Source organism: Xiphophorus maculatus, chromosome 5 (assembly GCF_002775205.1).
Source record: "Xiphophorus maculatus strain JP 163 A chromosome 5, X_maculatus-5.0-male, whole genome shotgun sequence".
Classification (NCBI taxonomy): domain Eukaryota; kingdom Metazoa; phylum Chordata; class Actinopteri; order Cyprinodontiformes; family Poeciliidae; genus Xiphophorus; species Xiphophorus maculatus.
The window spans coordinates 8,119,415-8,136,247 of NC_036447.1; the positions used below are offsets into that span (position 1 = coordinate 8,119,415).

Sequence of the window (16,833 nt, forward strand, 5' to 3'; positions counted from 1 at the left end):
GAGGTGGTCCGGTGGTCGTCCGCGGCGGCGGGAACCACGGAGGTGGTCCGGTGGTCGTCCGCGGCGCTGGAGGCGGGAACCACAGAGGCGGTCCGGCGGCCGTCCGCGGCGCTGGAGGCGGGAACCACGGAGGCGGGAACCACGGAGGCGGGAACCACGGAGGCGGTCCGGCGGCCGTCCGCGGCGCTGGAGGCGGGAACCACGGAGGCGGTCCGGCGGCCGTCCGCGGCGCTGGAGGCGGGAACCACGGAGGCGGTCCGGCGGCCGTCCGCGGCGCTGGAGGCGGGAACCATGGAGGCGGTCCGGCGGCCGTCCGCGGCGCTGGAGGCGGGAACCACGGAGACGGGAACCCCGGAGGCGGGAACCCCGGAGGCGGTCCGGCGGCCGTCCGCGGCGCTGGAGGCGGGAACCACGGAGGCGGTCCGGCGGCCGTCCGCGGCGCTGGAGGTGGCGATGAGTCCCGGGGGCCGCCCACAGACGGCGACGACGAGCCCCCCGAGGCAGGGTCTCGGTCGGAGCACAAGGGGTCTCGGTCGGAACGCTGGGGGTCTCGGGTGGAACGCAGGGAGTCTCGGTCTCGGGTGGAACACTGGGAGTCTCGGTCTCGGGTGGAACACTGGGAGTCTCGGTCTCGGGTGGAACGCAGGGAGTCTCGGTCTCGGGTGGAACGCAGGGAGTCTCGGTCTCGGGTGGAACGCAGGGAGTCTCGGTCTCGGGTGGAACGCAGGGAGTCTCGGTCTCGGGTGGAACGCAGGGAGTCTCGGTCTCGGGTGGAACGCAGGGAGTCTCGGGTGGAACGCAGGGAGTCTCGGGTGGAACGCAGGGAGTCTCGGTCTCGGGTGGAACGCAGGGAGTCTCGGGTGGAACGCAGGGAGTCTCGGTCTCGGGTGGAACGCTGGAGGTCAGGGTCTCAGGAGGAACGCTGGAGGTCAGGGTCTCTGGAGGAACGCTGGAGGTCAGGGTCTCTGGAGGAACGCTGGAGGTCAGGGTCTCTGGAGGAACGCTGGAGGTCAGGGTCTCTGGAGGAACGCAGGGAGTCTCGGTAGGAACACAGGGAGTCTCGGTCTCAGGTGCGCCGGCTGGAACGCCGGCTGATTCGGCCTCGGGTGCGCCGGCTGGAACGCCGGCTGACTCGGCCTCGGGTGCGCCGGCAGGAACGCCGGCTGACTCGGCCTCGGGTGCGCCGGCAGGAACGCCGGCTGACTCGGCCTCGGGTGCGCCGGCAGGAACGCCGGCTGACTCGGCCTCGGGTGCGCCGGCAGGAACGCCGGCTGACTCGGCCTCGGGTGCGCCGGAGCGAAGCCTTGGAACCGGCCGCGTAGGCGAGCCGCAGCGAAGCCTTGGAACCGGCCGCGTAGGCGAGCCGCGGCGAAGCCTTGGAACCGGCCGCGTAGGCGAGCCGCGGCGAAGCCTTGGAACCGGCCGCGTAGGCGAGCCGCGGCGAAGCCTTGGAACCGGCCGCGGGGGCGAGCCGCAGCGAAGCCTTGGAACCGGCCGCGGGGGCGAGCCGCAGCGAAGCCTTGGAACCGGCCGCGGGGGCGAGCCGCAGCGAAGCCTTGGAACCGGCCGCGGGGGCGAGCCGCAGCGAAGCCTTGGAACCGGCCGCGGGGGCGAGCCGCAGCGAAGCCTTGGAACCGGCCGCGGGGGCGAGCCGCAGCGAAGCCTTGGAACCGGCCGCGGGGGCGAGCCGCAGCGAAGCCTTGGAACCGGCCGCGGGGGCGAGCCGCAGCGAAGCCTTGGAACCGGCTGCGGGGGTGACAGCTCCGGAAGGCGACGAGGGGCCGGGTCCACCGGCGGCTCACGTCGCTGTCTCCGGGCTGACCGTGGAGGTGGCGGCTCCGGAAAGCGACGAGGGGCCGGGTGCACCGGCGGCTCACGTCGCTGTCTCCGATATGGCAGCGGAGGTGACGGATCCGGAAGGCGACGAGGGGCCGGGTCCACCGGCGGCTCACGTCGCTGTCTCCGGGCTGACCGTGGAGGTGGCGGCTCCGGAAAGCGACGAGGGACCGGGTCTGCCGGCGGCTCACGTCGCTGTCTCCGAGCGGGCAGCGGAGGTGGCGGCTCCGGAAAGCGACGAGGGGCCGGCTCCACCGGCGGCTCAGGTCGCTGGCTTCCCGGACGGAGGTATCGACGGGGGCCATATCCGGGGGGTGCCAACACCAGTCTTGTCCCCCGGAATAGCTCCCGCTGCAGGTCGGCGAGGGCTTCAGCCAGCTCCCTGTCCTCCCTGCCGGACCTCCGCCTCGGGCCGCTCTGCCCTTTAGGAGGTAACCTCCTGAATGCTGGGTCCATGTTAGCAGCCTCACCGATCGGTCTGGTCGGGTCCTTCTGTCAAGATTTGCGGGTGGTGTTGGTGGTGAGGCAGATGCAGCGGACCCAGGTTAGATGAATTATGATGATGTTTAATTATAAATAAGTCCAGCAACAAGCAGCAGGCACAAGGAAACACTGACGAAACATAGACGTAACAATGATGAACATTGACGAGGACCCGACGAGGAACAAGGGACACAGGTGGGGTTAAATACACGGGAGGGTAATCACAGAACGAGACACACCTGGGAACAATCAAGGGGAGGACAGGACAACGAAGAGACTAAGGACACAGAAAACTCTAAATAAACACAGAAAAACACAGATCCTGACACGATCAATAGGAGATTTTCTTGTTTTTACAGAATTTGAATGACGTGAAGCCAAAAATATGCCACATGAGGTAGAATATATTTACAGATATAGATGTTTTTTTAATATGTTTTTGCTCTGAATGTGTTTTTCTTTTAGAAAATTTTGACTCAATTGCGATTTCCAGTTAACAATTAATCAATTACTAAGTCAGTTGACAATCAGTTCAATAATCACTTCATCATCATTAATCCGATTAATCGCTTAAGCCCCAGCTTGCATGACAACATGATTCATAATACTGGATTCACAGGACAAGACAAGACTTGAACAAAATATTAAGAAAGCTTTTAAAATAAAGGCGTTACAAATTATTCAAGAATCTCTGTTCAGCATAAAGTTATACAGATCTGGTCTGATCATGTTCTGTTTTAGTTTTTGAACTAGAGTTGATGAAATTCTGTAAAAATTGTTAAAAAAGAGAGCTCAGCAGAAGCTATTTTACCATTGTTAATGGATAACAGTTAGCTTGTTGTGACATCAATTACAAATCTTATCCATTCCCATGTGTTGCCAGCTCATTTTCCACAACCAGCCAATCAAGTTCTTCAGCAGGTTAATCTCTTGAATTCATCAATATTTTTCTTAAACAGAATAAAAACACAATTTAGGAGTTACGGTCAGTTGTACAGCTTAGAATCAAAGCTTGAGAAAATGAGATTTTTCATCAGTTCAGGTTCAGTAGTGCTAAATGGTTAGCTAACAAAACAAATGATAAAATACAAAATCAGTAACTGAAAATCTCCAGTTATGTTTCAGCGTTCGTCTCTCTGTATCTGTGTTGCACTCATCTAGATTTAATCCTCTTCCTGTTTTCATGTATTCGCCATCGTTATGCTGATCAGCAGCCGCCAACCCATATGCAAAGCTGTTATATAATAATTATGTTTACACACTGTTAGATACACTGAGTGTACAGAAACACACAAACACCAACACTGAATCCCTTCTACACATAAAATGTTTTTTATTAGTGGTGGGACTTGATTAAAATTTTTAATCAAGTTAATTGCCGTATCCATAATTAATTATTTGCATTTTAAATGAAACAACATATCAGCAAGTTAAGCAACACTGTCAATTCAGGAACCCTTTTTGCTGCTTATTTATTGAATAAATAGACATATGAACTCAACAACAAAGACATTTATTGTTTTTGATTTGTTATTTAGGTCATTCAACCATCAAACTGGTGCAAATTGTTATTAAACCAATTCAGCTTTCAAATGTTTTAGGAGCCATTGATCATTTATGTAATGTTTTTAGAAAAAATATTTCATTAGAAATGCAGACTGTGGATTCTGACAGGAGCGTTGGGGATGTCTGTGCTGCTGCAACGTGTTTAGCATTGAAAGGCTAATTTTAGCCTTTAATAGCTTCACAGATAGACTAACTCCTTTTTGCACAACTTGCACACAATTGTCTTTTCCAACGTCCCATCAAATAGTTTTTTGAAGCAACAAATAACCCCAAGAGGAACGAGAGAACCAGCTTTGTGTGTTGTTTGTGCGCCAAATGTACGGGCGTACCAGAAACACAACACAAAGGTTCCAGCTCGGGAATTTTGGATGAAAATAAAAAAAAATTAATAATTGCATTAAAAATTTTAACGCGATGATTCACAATGATCTTTCATAGCACAATGAAAGATCACATAGTGACTGATCTAAAAAATTCATTTAAGTCCCCAACTCTGACAACTCATCTGCAGATTGGCTGTAATTGGTTTTCCTCTGTTTCTGTGTTTTTTAGTACAGAAGAAGATGATGACCAGTGAATTCAACAGAATCACTGGAGGTAGTTTTAAGTGTATATGAAGAAAAAATAATAATAATTGAGCTTCTTTTTGACCTGTTAATCATAAAGAAGGCATAGACTCTTCATTAAGTAAACATCTATGAGTCAGTATGACCTGTAGTAGGGACAATTTGATCCTGCCGTAATTGTCAATCTTCTAAAATAAATCCTTTTTGCTTAATCTTTCCCAAGTCACTCTGACTAATGGCCCGCTGCAACAGAATTAACTCTCCTCTCTGAGAACCAGAACAAATCTCTCTTCAACTGAATTACATGTAAAGGCTTTCTCAACGAACAAATCCCTTTACACTTGCTTTTTGAAATGCCTTTATTTATTTCTGCGACATCACTTTTTCAGATATAAACAATATTTGCAGAACAGATGTTTAATACACAACTAATCTGAAGATAAATTGAGCAAATCTGGATTTTAGATTAAACTGCCAGTAAAGATAAAAAAGGCAAAACTCAGAACTATTAATACTAGAAGGATTTTTAAGGTCCAGCCCAGTTTCTCTCCTTTAATTAATAATGCTATTCCCTTACTGAACATAGAGTATTGTCAGATTTTATGAAAACCTTGTGTAAAAGAAAAACTATTAAGTAAAAATAAACTTAATATTTATTCAAACTAACTGCTTCCACTGACAGATAATTTAACATACAACAAAATATTTTTCCATGTTGTAAGTGAATAGTACTTTTTCGTCAATATTAAGGAAATATTTACTAAAAGAAAACTCCTATTGTTATTTGCACAAATACTAAACTATAAAACCCATCATTACATCTTAATAGCAGAAATAAGTTGAAATGACTTAGATTTACAAAAATATTCTCATCGCTCATAAATTAAAAGCACAAGTTTTCCTGCGTTTTCATTAATGATAAATAATTGATAAATGACAACTAGAATGTTATAATTTAATTTGAAGTAATAAAACTGAGAAACTTGACCTGAATTGGATCCTCTTTAAGTCAATTTTACCATCTAAAGTTAGTCTCAGTGCAGATACATTTTAAAAAAGTCAGAAGTAATGAATATACGAGTCTGAAATACTTACTATAATTCAGTTTACTGAATGAAATGTTACTAGTAACTTAAAATATAAAATTTTTGAGGAAATGTGCTTAAACTGAATTGTTTAGGTTACTAAACATAAACTGTTTAAGGCAAAATGTTTGAGTACAATTAACTTATTAGGTTTTACAGTACACTGTAAAACGTTTGAAGGTGGTTTAACTTGAAAATGAAAGTACACCTGCTGCATTGAAAATGCAATTTAAGTCGACAAGAAAATTGTTTTGGTTTTAACTCAGAAACTAAAGTCCCTGAAGTTGATTTAGCAAGCGACAAGTTGTCTAAACATTGTTTTTTAAGTTCATTAATCTTGAATTGGGAGTTTTAACTTAATGCTGCAATTTAAACCAAATAATTATTTCACAATATGCAAGAAAAAAATCTGTCCTCACCCGGTTAAAGAGCCACATTTTTCTATTATTTTACTCACAATATCAAGTTAAAATAACAACTTATTTTACTTTAGAATAATTTAAGTTCTGGTTTCAAAATGTATGAACAAAATTTCTGACCTGATAATGAATTTTATTGAACATCAGAATGAATTCAGCTCAGAAACATTTAGTGTGAACAGGACATTATCCTCCAGCTTTAAAATAAACATTTGCCTTAATAAAACACAAGAGTCAGATCAATGTAATGCTCTTCCATATCAGGATACAGAAACAAGCCACTAAGCATTCTGGGAAATAGTTCCCACTCCTGTCTTTTTCTTCTTTCGGTTTTTTTAAGTGCTAATCTAAAAACTCTAGTTTCTTCAACTCTTGGAGGTTTGACAAAATTAATAAAAAGTTAACAGAACTTACTGCTGTAAGTTTGTCTTTCACAAACTCACATTTAGGTTCAAAATCTAAAACTGGATCAATTTTTTGACTTAAAGAGTAGAAGATAGTCGACACAACTAAATGCAGCCCAAATGTTTAACAGTAAAATACTTGGTAATATTTAGTGTTTTTGCAGTGGAACCATCTCATGTTTTCCATCATAACAGCCTAAAACCAAACTGTACAGTGAGGCTGTGATCCTGCCTCTCCCAGTATTTTTAGTGAACTGGACCTGGGATGGCTGACTGAGCTAAAACACACATTTCCTCTTAAAATGTGCATTATAATTGCATTCTGCAGTGTCGCGTCCTGTGTAGCTATTCATGTGTTTCCCAGGATCTGCACACGGCTGAGAGTCTCTTGGATTATAACAAAAGAGCATAAACTCATTATTGGGTCCTTGGTTCGGTGGTAGCCGTGGATGCTGCCCAGAGTGTTGCTGAATTTGTGTTTATTGGAGTATCTGAATGCATAAAGATGATTTCTTGATCCGACTCAGACTTTATGGGACATCTGTCGGACAGAATTAAATAAAGCATGTAGTTCTCTCTGGTCCAGAGTCGGATCTGATATGATTTGAAATATTTATCAGAGGAGACGCATGTCCCCTGAAATCCATCGTTGTGCTGCTGTGATCTTAGTTCTGTTGTTTATGAGCATCTACTGGCTGTTAGGACGAATCATTGTTGATTGTTTAAGATTCATATCTTCTATGTTGGAGGTCTCTGCCTCGACCCATGTGGTGATGCTTAAGCAATTATTGTATAAGCATAAAAAAACACAGGGCTTCGCTCATGGAAATGACCTAGATACCACATAACTATGCAAGGAAGCCATTAAAAAATGTATAAACTCCCTGCTGAGAAATCTCACTGGAGCAGGGCAGCAACGTTGCTGAAACTTTGACAGCTCTTGTAGACAACTTTACAACTAAAGTGTCAACTGCAAAACTGTATCTGAACTTTAGAAGTCCTGGAAGAAAGTCCAGGAAATAAAATGTTGGCTCAGCATTCGTTGAAGTTGCTTAAAGCGAATTTTACACAACGTTAATTTCCTTATAGATACTAGGATACAAGGGGAAGTGGTGGAGGAGGTGGAGGATTACAAATACCTGGGAGTTGTAATCGGCAACAGACTGGACTGGGCATCTAACACTGACGCTGTGTGCAGGAAGGGGATGAGCAGACTCTATTTTTTAAGGAAGCTGAGATCCTTCAATGTGTGCAGCAAGATGTTGGAGACCTTTTATCACAGTGTTGTTGCCGGTGCCATCTTCTTTGCTGCTGTGTGTTGGGGAAGCAGCATCAGAGCCAGCGACTAATAGACTAGACAAAATCATCAGGAAAGCTGGCTCTGTACTGGGACTAAGGCTGGAGTCCCTGGAAACTGTGGTGGAGAGGAGGACACTGAAGAAGGTTCTGTCTATTATGGACAATAAACAGCACCCTCTCCACAACATAGTGGACAGACAGCGGAGCACCTTCTGACATAGGCTGCTCCAGCTCCGCTGTCGTAGGGACAGATACAGGAAATCCTTCCTGCCACATGCCATCTCACTGTACAATAAAGGCTAAATCACTGTTCTGCACTAATCAGTCCAATTTCGCACAACTGCACTGTGGCACACTTGCTGTACATATATTTACATATACATACTGTATCTGCATTTTGAATCCTGGCAAGGTCTGCTCTAAGCTGCTTTTATATTGACAGCATGTTATATTTTATTCTTATTTTATCTTGTCTACATTGCTACTCAGCGGTGGATGTTGTGTGTCTTGTCTCTATGCTGCTGTAACTGCGAAATAATTTCCCTGCTGGGATGAATAAAGTAATTCTATTCTATTCTATTCTATTCTATTATTGCAGGTTTTTATGACTGAGAACTTAGAGATTCACTGACCGGCAATTTAGTGGCCAACTTCCAATTATTTTATTTATTTTATTAAATTTATTTGAGAGGAACTACATAGAAAAACTGAATAAAACAGCAGTCCTGTACCTGTTTTATGGTGCTTGTAGTTTGAACTTTAACAAATAGTATATCTGAGATACTACTAACTAAAAAAATGGAATAAAAGTAAAATAATTAAAGTGATGATAACAACGTAAACAGAGTCCTATTCATGAATTAGCGGGATTAAAACAATAACAGCCAAAGTTTGGTTTGTTGTTTAAACATTTTAAATTTAATTTAATACTGATTTTTGACCATTAACTAAAACACTTGTCTTTATCTTTATTTAAGATATGAAATGAAAGAATAGCAAAATAACAGTTTTTATTTTAAAAGCAGCTCAAAGTTTCAGAGCAGACTCTCTCTGTATAACTGAAAATAAACTAATACAGTCAAACTTTACAGGGCTGAGCTATCTACAAAGACAATGACATAAGAAATTAAAGCTTATTTCCTTAGTGAGAAAGAAATATATTCTTTTTTTTTCATCAAGATCCTTTCAGAATAAATAACAGCTGTGTTTTACTTAATATTCATCAGCTCAGATTTACCACAAGCCTTGTTGGATGTTAAATTATTAATTCATTTGCTGTGTCTATAAAGGAGCTGTTCTGTGGTGAACGGTTATTAATTAATTAGGACATATGAGAGGCGGCTACATGTAGGAGAGAGAAGTCGTAGAAAATTCAACTCTGTAGTTAAAAGAATTTCACTAATATACCAAAACTTTTCACATTTTATCAAGTCTTTGCCATCTTTTAGTAGAAAGCATCAACCATACCGTATCATTGTTCTATAGATCTACAGGTGAAGGAGGTCCAGGAATGATGCGGGACGGGTCGGTTGTATTAAAACAGCGTGAAGAACCGCGCTGACAGCTTCCAAACGAGGCTCTATGTTCTTTTTTCTAAGTGCTTCTCTGTTTTTCAGAGCAGCTGAATACCAAACAGAAGTATAAAAATAAATAAAATCCCATTTTTGAAAATATTTTCTGTCATTTGTTATTTCTTTCTAAGAAAAGAAAGCAAATTGGTTTGAAAAGAATATAGTTTTTAACCCATATCACCCAGCTCCAATGGGAATGTTAACCAGCAGAAAAAATTCAAACACTCTATACAATCAGTTCATCAAGCACGCCCAACATAAAAGAAATTCTTGCTTACATTTAATGTTTTTGTTACTAATATAAGACCTTTTCTTCCTAAGCTAATTTCTGCCACATATAGACTGAAAATAGTTATGCTAATTTCTTCCCTAAAATTAATTGATGCTGTTTTAATGATGCAACTTGTTGTTTTAGTAAAGCCAAAAATATCTCAAGTAGAATGTAATTATCCTTTAGTTCATATATTTCAGATCAACTTGAATGTTTGACATTGAAACTGCTCTGAGGAGTGAAAGTTTTTCCCTAAAGGTTCATATTGTTGTGTCTGTCCTCTCATACTGCAGCAACACGTTGCTTTCTATAAGCATTAACACTAACAGGTCTGACTTTGATGCAAAGCGGCAGCATTTCACCTACTAGCAAATATCAAATCCACTCTATTCTCTGGGAGAAAATCACAACTGACTGTTGCTTTTCACTTAAGTCCTCTGCAGCTTTAAATAAAAAAGCTAAACTTATGTATTTAAAGCCACACAGCCTGCGCAAAGAACAGTGTTTGTGAGGGAGGATGCCATTTAGCCTTAATTAAAGCTTACAGTCATAATCACAACCTCTGCGTTCAGCCATATCTTGATATCCCTCAGTTTGGAAATTTTTCCCAGTGGCTCGCCACAGAGTGGCCACGTTTAGTCATGTTAGGAGATTTTGTTTAGGCTGAGGATTATTATCAGAGCAGGAAGTGTCTGTCAGCTCCGCGCAGTGCTTGGCTCAACCTTTTGGAGTCTCAGTGGGTCTGCAACGGGGCGTCAGTCTGTTCCTGCAACACAGACAGAAGAGTCGGGTCAGTGAAGTTAAAGTAGAACTGCTTTGTTGGTTACAAAACACTTTTATTCTTGATTTCAATTCAATTTCTCTTCATAAACTAAATTTAACATTGTGTTTAATTCAAAACAGGATGATCGCTCCTGTTTTGAGCGATCATTTACAGAGCTGCAAGTAACGATTATTTTAGTAATCAATTAATCTATCAATGATTCTGACGATTAATCAATTAATTGGATTAAAACATTCTGCAGATTTTTCATTTAATCACTTAACCCTGTTTTATCAAATATTAGAAATGTATTAAAATGCAAATGAACAAAAAATTCAGTTAGTTTTTGAAGTAAGAAAATAAACATTTTATTGTCTAACATCATTTCTTGATCAGATACATCTGCAGCTAAAAACAGTAATATCAACATTTTAAATAATTCAGCTCTTTCTGCTCACAGTTTAGGACCAATCTTGTGATTATTTTTTGATTAACCGCTTAATGATTGGATAGAAAGAGGTGCATAATAGCTGATCATTTTCTTTTTGCAGAATTTTAACAATGTGAAGCTGAAACTGTGGGACTTTAGGAGTTCTGAGTTAAACATTTTACAGACAAAGATGGGTTTTTTTTATCTTCTATGCGAAATTTATATATTTTTTGTACAGCTTTGGCTCAGTATCTACTGTGAGTATGTTATTCTTTCAGAAAATTGCTTTCCAGCTCAATCTCTCACAGGATGAACAGAAAACCTGTGTGAGATTTTCTGCTAAGCAAGATTGGTGGCACTTGGTTGCCACCAATTGGTTCCCTAGCAACTCTTTCACGTTGTGGTTACCTAGCAACGGGCTGTTGAGTAACTGGTGCAGTAGCAGTTTCAAGTTGTGCCTCATAACTGCTTAAAAATAAAAAAACAACAGTGTGGAGTGAAAAACTGTGGATAAAATAACACAAGTTTGGAAGTATTTTAGATATTTAAAACTAAAAAAATCTAATCAATAATTAATGATATTGACTGATGTGCTTGATTTGTTTTTCAGCCATTTTGCTCAGAACTGGCACCATCTAGTAGCTTTTAGGTGATCAGAAAAAGTTATTTTTAAAGTTTCTGACCGGTCTCCGGGTCAGTCAGGGTGGAGCTGATTTAGCTGCCAGCGAGTTTACAGTGTGAGGCTCACAAACGCATATTTTTAACGCTAAAGACAGAGCAGTGAACGTAACAGACATCAAAAATCCATGGTGGTGGTGTTGTCTTTGCATATTAAACTGTCACTAACTAAAATATAACACACCACAGAGATTTACTAAATGGCGACAGAGGCTCTGGGCAGTAGACACAGAGATGAGCTGGAGTGTGTTTGTGGGTTTTTGTTTCTTCCCATTTCCAGTGAGCCACATTAGTCTATGGAGCAGTGGCAGAAAAACACTGCTTGCTGCAGATACACAAGAAGAATTTCTTACAACCTCTCAGAAAGTATAAAAACTTGTAGTTTTTTAAAATTTCACACAAAATGCACAGCTAATGAACAACTAACTGGAGTTTCAACATGGCTGCAAAATCCAGTCTGACAGTTACAGGAGATTCTTTACATAATTGCTAATTGAAACTTCTTGAGAGCAAACTGTTTGCTAATTTTAGTAATACAATGAACAAAGATGTGATAAGAAAAAGAAAAAAATCCACTAAGACTTCAGAAACGTGTTGAGTCATCTGCTACCATTTCTCCTGAATTAACTTTGTTTGTTTCATTCTTACTGCAGACTTTTTGTGTAAACGTCCCATTTTCTGAATCAAACAACCAGCAGGCAAAATGTGACCCAAATCTGACTTTTTCAGTCTGAACGGCCCAATTTTGATCTTTTCACCCACAAAAATATCCACTTTGTGCCACTTTCATATGATACGTAACCGATTGTCAGTCAGAACGGTCATTTCCCATTTTACCCGACTTTTACATCATCGACGTGAGACATGCGTCATAATTCTGCACCAGAAGAAGCCAGATGTGGTAAATTCAGACGTAAACAATGAGTTTCCTTTTTTATAAGCTGCCTTTGTCTTTTTCTGATCTTGTGACAATGCTGTCTTTGAAATCGATCCATATTCGGCGGCGGCCATTGCTACTTCTGTAAACAGTGCGCTGCTGGGTGACGTCTTCTTCTGCACATGTGAGTCGCTTTGAGGTCGTAAACCGTTCACACAGAAGTCTGATTGTGGTCACATTTAATTAGTAGTATGAACGACCACACACAAAAAAAATCTGATTTCTGCAAAAAATCTGAACTAAACATCAAGACGTGCTGTGTGAACGTAGCCAGAGATGCAGAAAAATCTTCTATTTCAGGCAGTTGAAGGTCTAAATATACAAATGTCTATTACAAATATAGCTTCAAAAAGTACAAATTATTTTGTCCACTTTACTAAGATAGTTATCTGCTTCCAGTGGACAAGCAGGTCAGAGGTTTCATACTGTTTCAGGAAGGACTTGTGTAACATGAGAACGCTGCATAATATTAATAAAGCAGGAAGTCATCAAGATCCCCCGACTGTGTGGGTTGGAGTGTCAGACAAAGCAACAGTGTTAGGTACTGTGTGTCTCTATTTGTGTACACAGGAACAAATTTATGTTTACTTTCACCTTCAGCCTTCTGGCTGCAGCTGAGTAAGCCTTGTTTTGCCGGTTTCACTGTACAGAAAAAACACATTCTATATATATATAGAATGTATATAGATATATAATATAGAATATATATACAGTATATATATATATATATATATATATATATATATATATATATATATACTGTATATATGCCTGTCTATCTAATAGAAGTGGGACTCGATTTTTGCATTTTTAATCAAGTTAATTTCATTGTCAGTAATTAATGAATCACATTTTACAATAATGTAAAACTATGTTTACAAAATAAGCAAACATTTTTGATTCAAAAGCATATTTTCAGCTAATTATTGAATAAATAGACATATGAGCTCAACTACAGAAATATTTATTGTAAATTTAAATATTTATTTAAAGTGTTATTTAGGTTATTCAGCCATCAGATTGGTGCTATTATACCTATTCATCTTTCAAGTGTTTCAGGAAGCCCTGGTCAAAAATACAGTACACCGGTTTCACATACTTGAGTAATTTCAATTAAAATGAGTTACAACAACATTTAATTTTCCTTTGGGATCCACAAAGGACTTTTGAACTTGAATTTTGAATCTGAAAACCGTCTGAAAGGCTTGGAGGTCTAATATTAGCACGTTCAGTCTCTGTTTTGATATGACTTGTTGATAAGTCATATTTCCCTGAAGCTCGACTTAATTGTGTATGCAAAAAACTGATTTAAAAATAAAAGGTTGTTGTTCTTCGTAAAATGCACATTAACACTTTTAAATATTGTAACACCTGGTGTTTCAGCTGCTTTCTGCACAGCTTTTCCAGGATGCTTGGGCTTCCCGGCACAGTGTGCAGAGCAGGTCACATGATGCAGAGAGACAAAGTAGCCTCTCTTTCATCATCAGCAACTTTGTAGGGAAAAACAAATTTGTATGATACAAAAGAATCTGAACAATGTAAAATACAAGTTTTACAAGCTGTGCGCAAAGAAACCTAATTGATTTTTAGGAAGTTATACAATAAAGGGCTGAACGTTTTGCTGTGGGTGTGGCTGACAGTGTAACCTGCTGGTGTCAATTATTTGCCAATTGCCAACACCCAATTAGAGAAGCTCAGCGTGCTCTGCATTGTTTCTCAGTGATTCAGTAGAAGAACCCTTTTATGTCTTATTTAATGTTATCAGAGAGTCTTAAATAGTGCAGAGACAAGGTTAACTGAAATCAAAAGTTACAAACAACCGTGATTAAAAAAAAATATCACAACCACAGTAACAATGTCTACCTTCTAAAATCCTATCGCTGCACTTTGTATCTGCTCTACTGGCTTTTTGCTAATTGATCTTTTTTCAGAGTTCAGTTTGTGCTCAGATGTGACTGCAGCCGATATGAGAGAATCAGTGCCATTTATTTAGCAGATTTTAGGGAGGAAAGGTTAACAAGAGAAGGGAGGAAACTTTCTCTATCTTCTGGAATGAGATTCATGGCTGAAGGTCAAAACACAAAATCTGAAGTATTTTAGTCTAGTCTCAATTGCAAATATCTTAGTACAGTTGAAATAAGACAAAAGTAACTTAAAAGCAAGATATGGGGACTTGTTTTGGAAAAAGTGGCAGATTATTTCAATTATTTTTCCTGTCATAAGTAAAATAATCTGCCAGAGAAACTAGCACTTTGTCATTAATATTAAGAAATAATCAACTTAAAATAAGCTTTTATATATTGCTGAGAAGTGACTTTAAGTCACTTTTTGTTTTATTTAATAAGATATTTGCACTAGAAGAAGGCCAAATCTTAAAAATGTAAGATTTTCTGTTTTTGCAGTGTACATTGGAAAATGACAAATCCTTCGTAGGTAACTACAGCTCTCTGGTTTGTGTTGGCTGAGGAGAACTGCCAAGACTTTGCATTTGTTTTGAGATGCAAATCCTGACGTTTTCTTACACTGAAACTTCCTGCTGCTTCAGCTGCCAGCTGCTACCTCCCCAGGTTTTATTTACTTATCAAGTCATAAAACAATTTTAAGTTACTGTTCTACAGAAAATTCCCATCATGCCATTCCTGTGGTTTAAAACCATTTAATGAAATGCTACAGAGGAACCAGTGTTATCCTGCTGCTAGGTGTGCAGAATAGTACAGAACTGGTCAGCTGGCTGAAAGAAGGATTCTTCCAGATAATTGTCTAGAAATATTTTCATACAATTATCTTTCATACATATAAGGTTTTGAAACTACAATCAACGAGTTGTTAGCAACAGGTTTGCTAAGCAGCAGGCTTCATGCTGGCTACCTGCGCTGATAGCCTGACTAATTAAAGCAGGTACTATTATCTTATTAAACACTTAATATTCTATGAACTAGAACACAACAAACAAATAAAAGATATTCTGCAATATAAGCACTCAAAACCTTCTAGTTTTCATTCTCTAGCTTGGTTTAGTTTTTTTATCAACTTCAGAATGACTGCAATATTTGATGTGTTGAAGGTTTTATTTAGCAACGGAATAAATAATTATTCAAATGATTATTCAAATGTCGTATAAATATCTTTATATAGTCATATTTTAGTACAATTTTATTAAACGGCTATAAACGTGCAGTAGATAAATGACTTTGTAACATCTCACAGATTTTTGTGTTTAGTTTAATCAGCTGAGGAAACAGATTCAGCATGTTCTGAAAATGTAGAAACATGTTGGTGATTTACCCAATCTTGAATGGAAAAATTCAGTTTCATTTGCATACAAAGGATGTTTGATGTCTTTTTTTTATTTTATTTTAATCAAGAGTTTTGCTGATATGATAAAGGATTGACACTGATTTGAAGTCCAGCTGATCTAGAGTTTGAACAGATCCATTTTTTGGATCCGTTTTTTTGTTTTATCTTACATGAACCCATTTTGGACCTGCCTTGCATTTCAATGCTACAGAAAAATACAGTTTTCAACAGATCTGAAGCTGTTGCACTAATACCTTCATAGAGTTACTAAATACAAATGTCATGATTTGCAGTGGTGATGAGGAAAACGCAGCGGACTCGGGTTATGGTTGGAGAGTGATTGATGATGAATTTAACGATAAACACAACAATCCAGAGTCCAGGAAGCACAGAATGAGCAGAAAGCTAAGAGCTCATAACTGGAAGCAACTGGTAGTTCAATAGATATCTGACAGCAGACAAGACTCCAAGACAAGGACCCAACAAAGAATGTAATGTAATTCCAGTCATTTCCAAACTAAGTGGGAATCATGTTTCATTATATATTCATTTCTTTGGAGTTTAAAAACACTAAAAAAGTGTTAAGTTTGCAAACTGCTCTGCTCTCTCAAATTATTCAACCTCAGATTCATGGGACAAAGTGCATCTAGTTAGTTAGTTAGCTTCAATTTAATCTGCATTTTGGTCGACGCTTCATTGAGGATGCAGATCAACTTTCCTTCCTTCTGCGATTCCTTAATCTAGGAACTGAAAGGAGAGGAGATTAAAAGTGTAGCACCCCACGCATCTACTCTTACGTTGGCTCTCAAACCTTTTGTGTCTCACATTACAATAGACCCATTACCACACACACACACAGAGAGGGTTTAATCTGGCTGAAACATGAGGAGGTTGACCTGTAAGAAGACGACCCCTGACCTGTTATGTGATGAACAGGGAGTGGGCAGCGATGCCAGAGGAAGAACACGACTGCTCTGAATCACATCTCTTCTTCTTCTGCTTGTGTGTGTTTTACAGAGAGGCAGAATCACGCCCGGGAGCTGGTGAAAGATGTTGACCTGTCACAGTGGGACGCTTTAGTCATCATGTCAGGAGACGGACTGCTGCATGAGGTACAGAGAGACAAGTCCGTCCTTGCAGCTGAATTTAGTTACAGAGAAAGAGCCCGGCTAGAAATGAGTTGAGAAAAATACTTACGGTTAATTTTAGGGCCATTGTAGATAGGACA

At 40.6% G+C, this 16,833-nt stretch overlaps 1 protein-coding gene across 1 annotated transcript in view; it reads left to right on the forward strand.

The window, feature by feature from the left end:
• The window catches only part of sphk1 (sphingosine kinase 1), a 41,932-nt gene that overhangs the window by 17,573 nt on the left and 7,526 nt on the right, over positions 1–16,833 (forward strand). Inside the window, exon 3 of the mRNA XM_023333090.1 lies at positions 16,623–16,717. Within this exon, the coding sequence (XP_023188858.1) occupies positions 16,623–16,717 (95 nt within the window). The remainder of the gene's footprint in view (positions 1–16,622; positions 16,718–16,833) is intronic.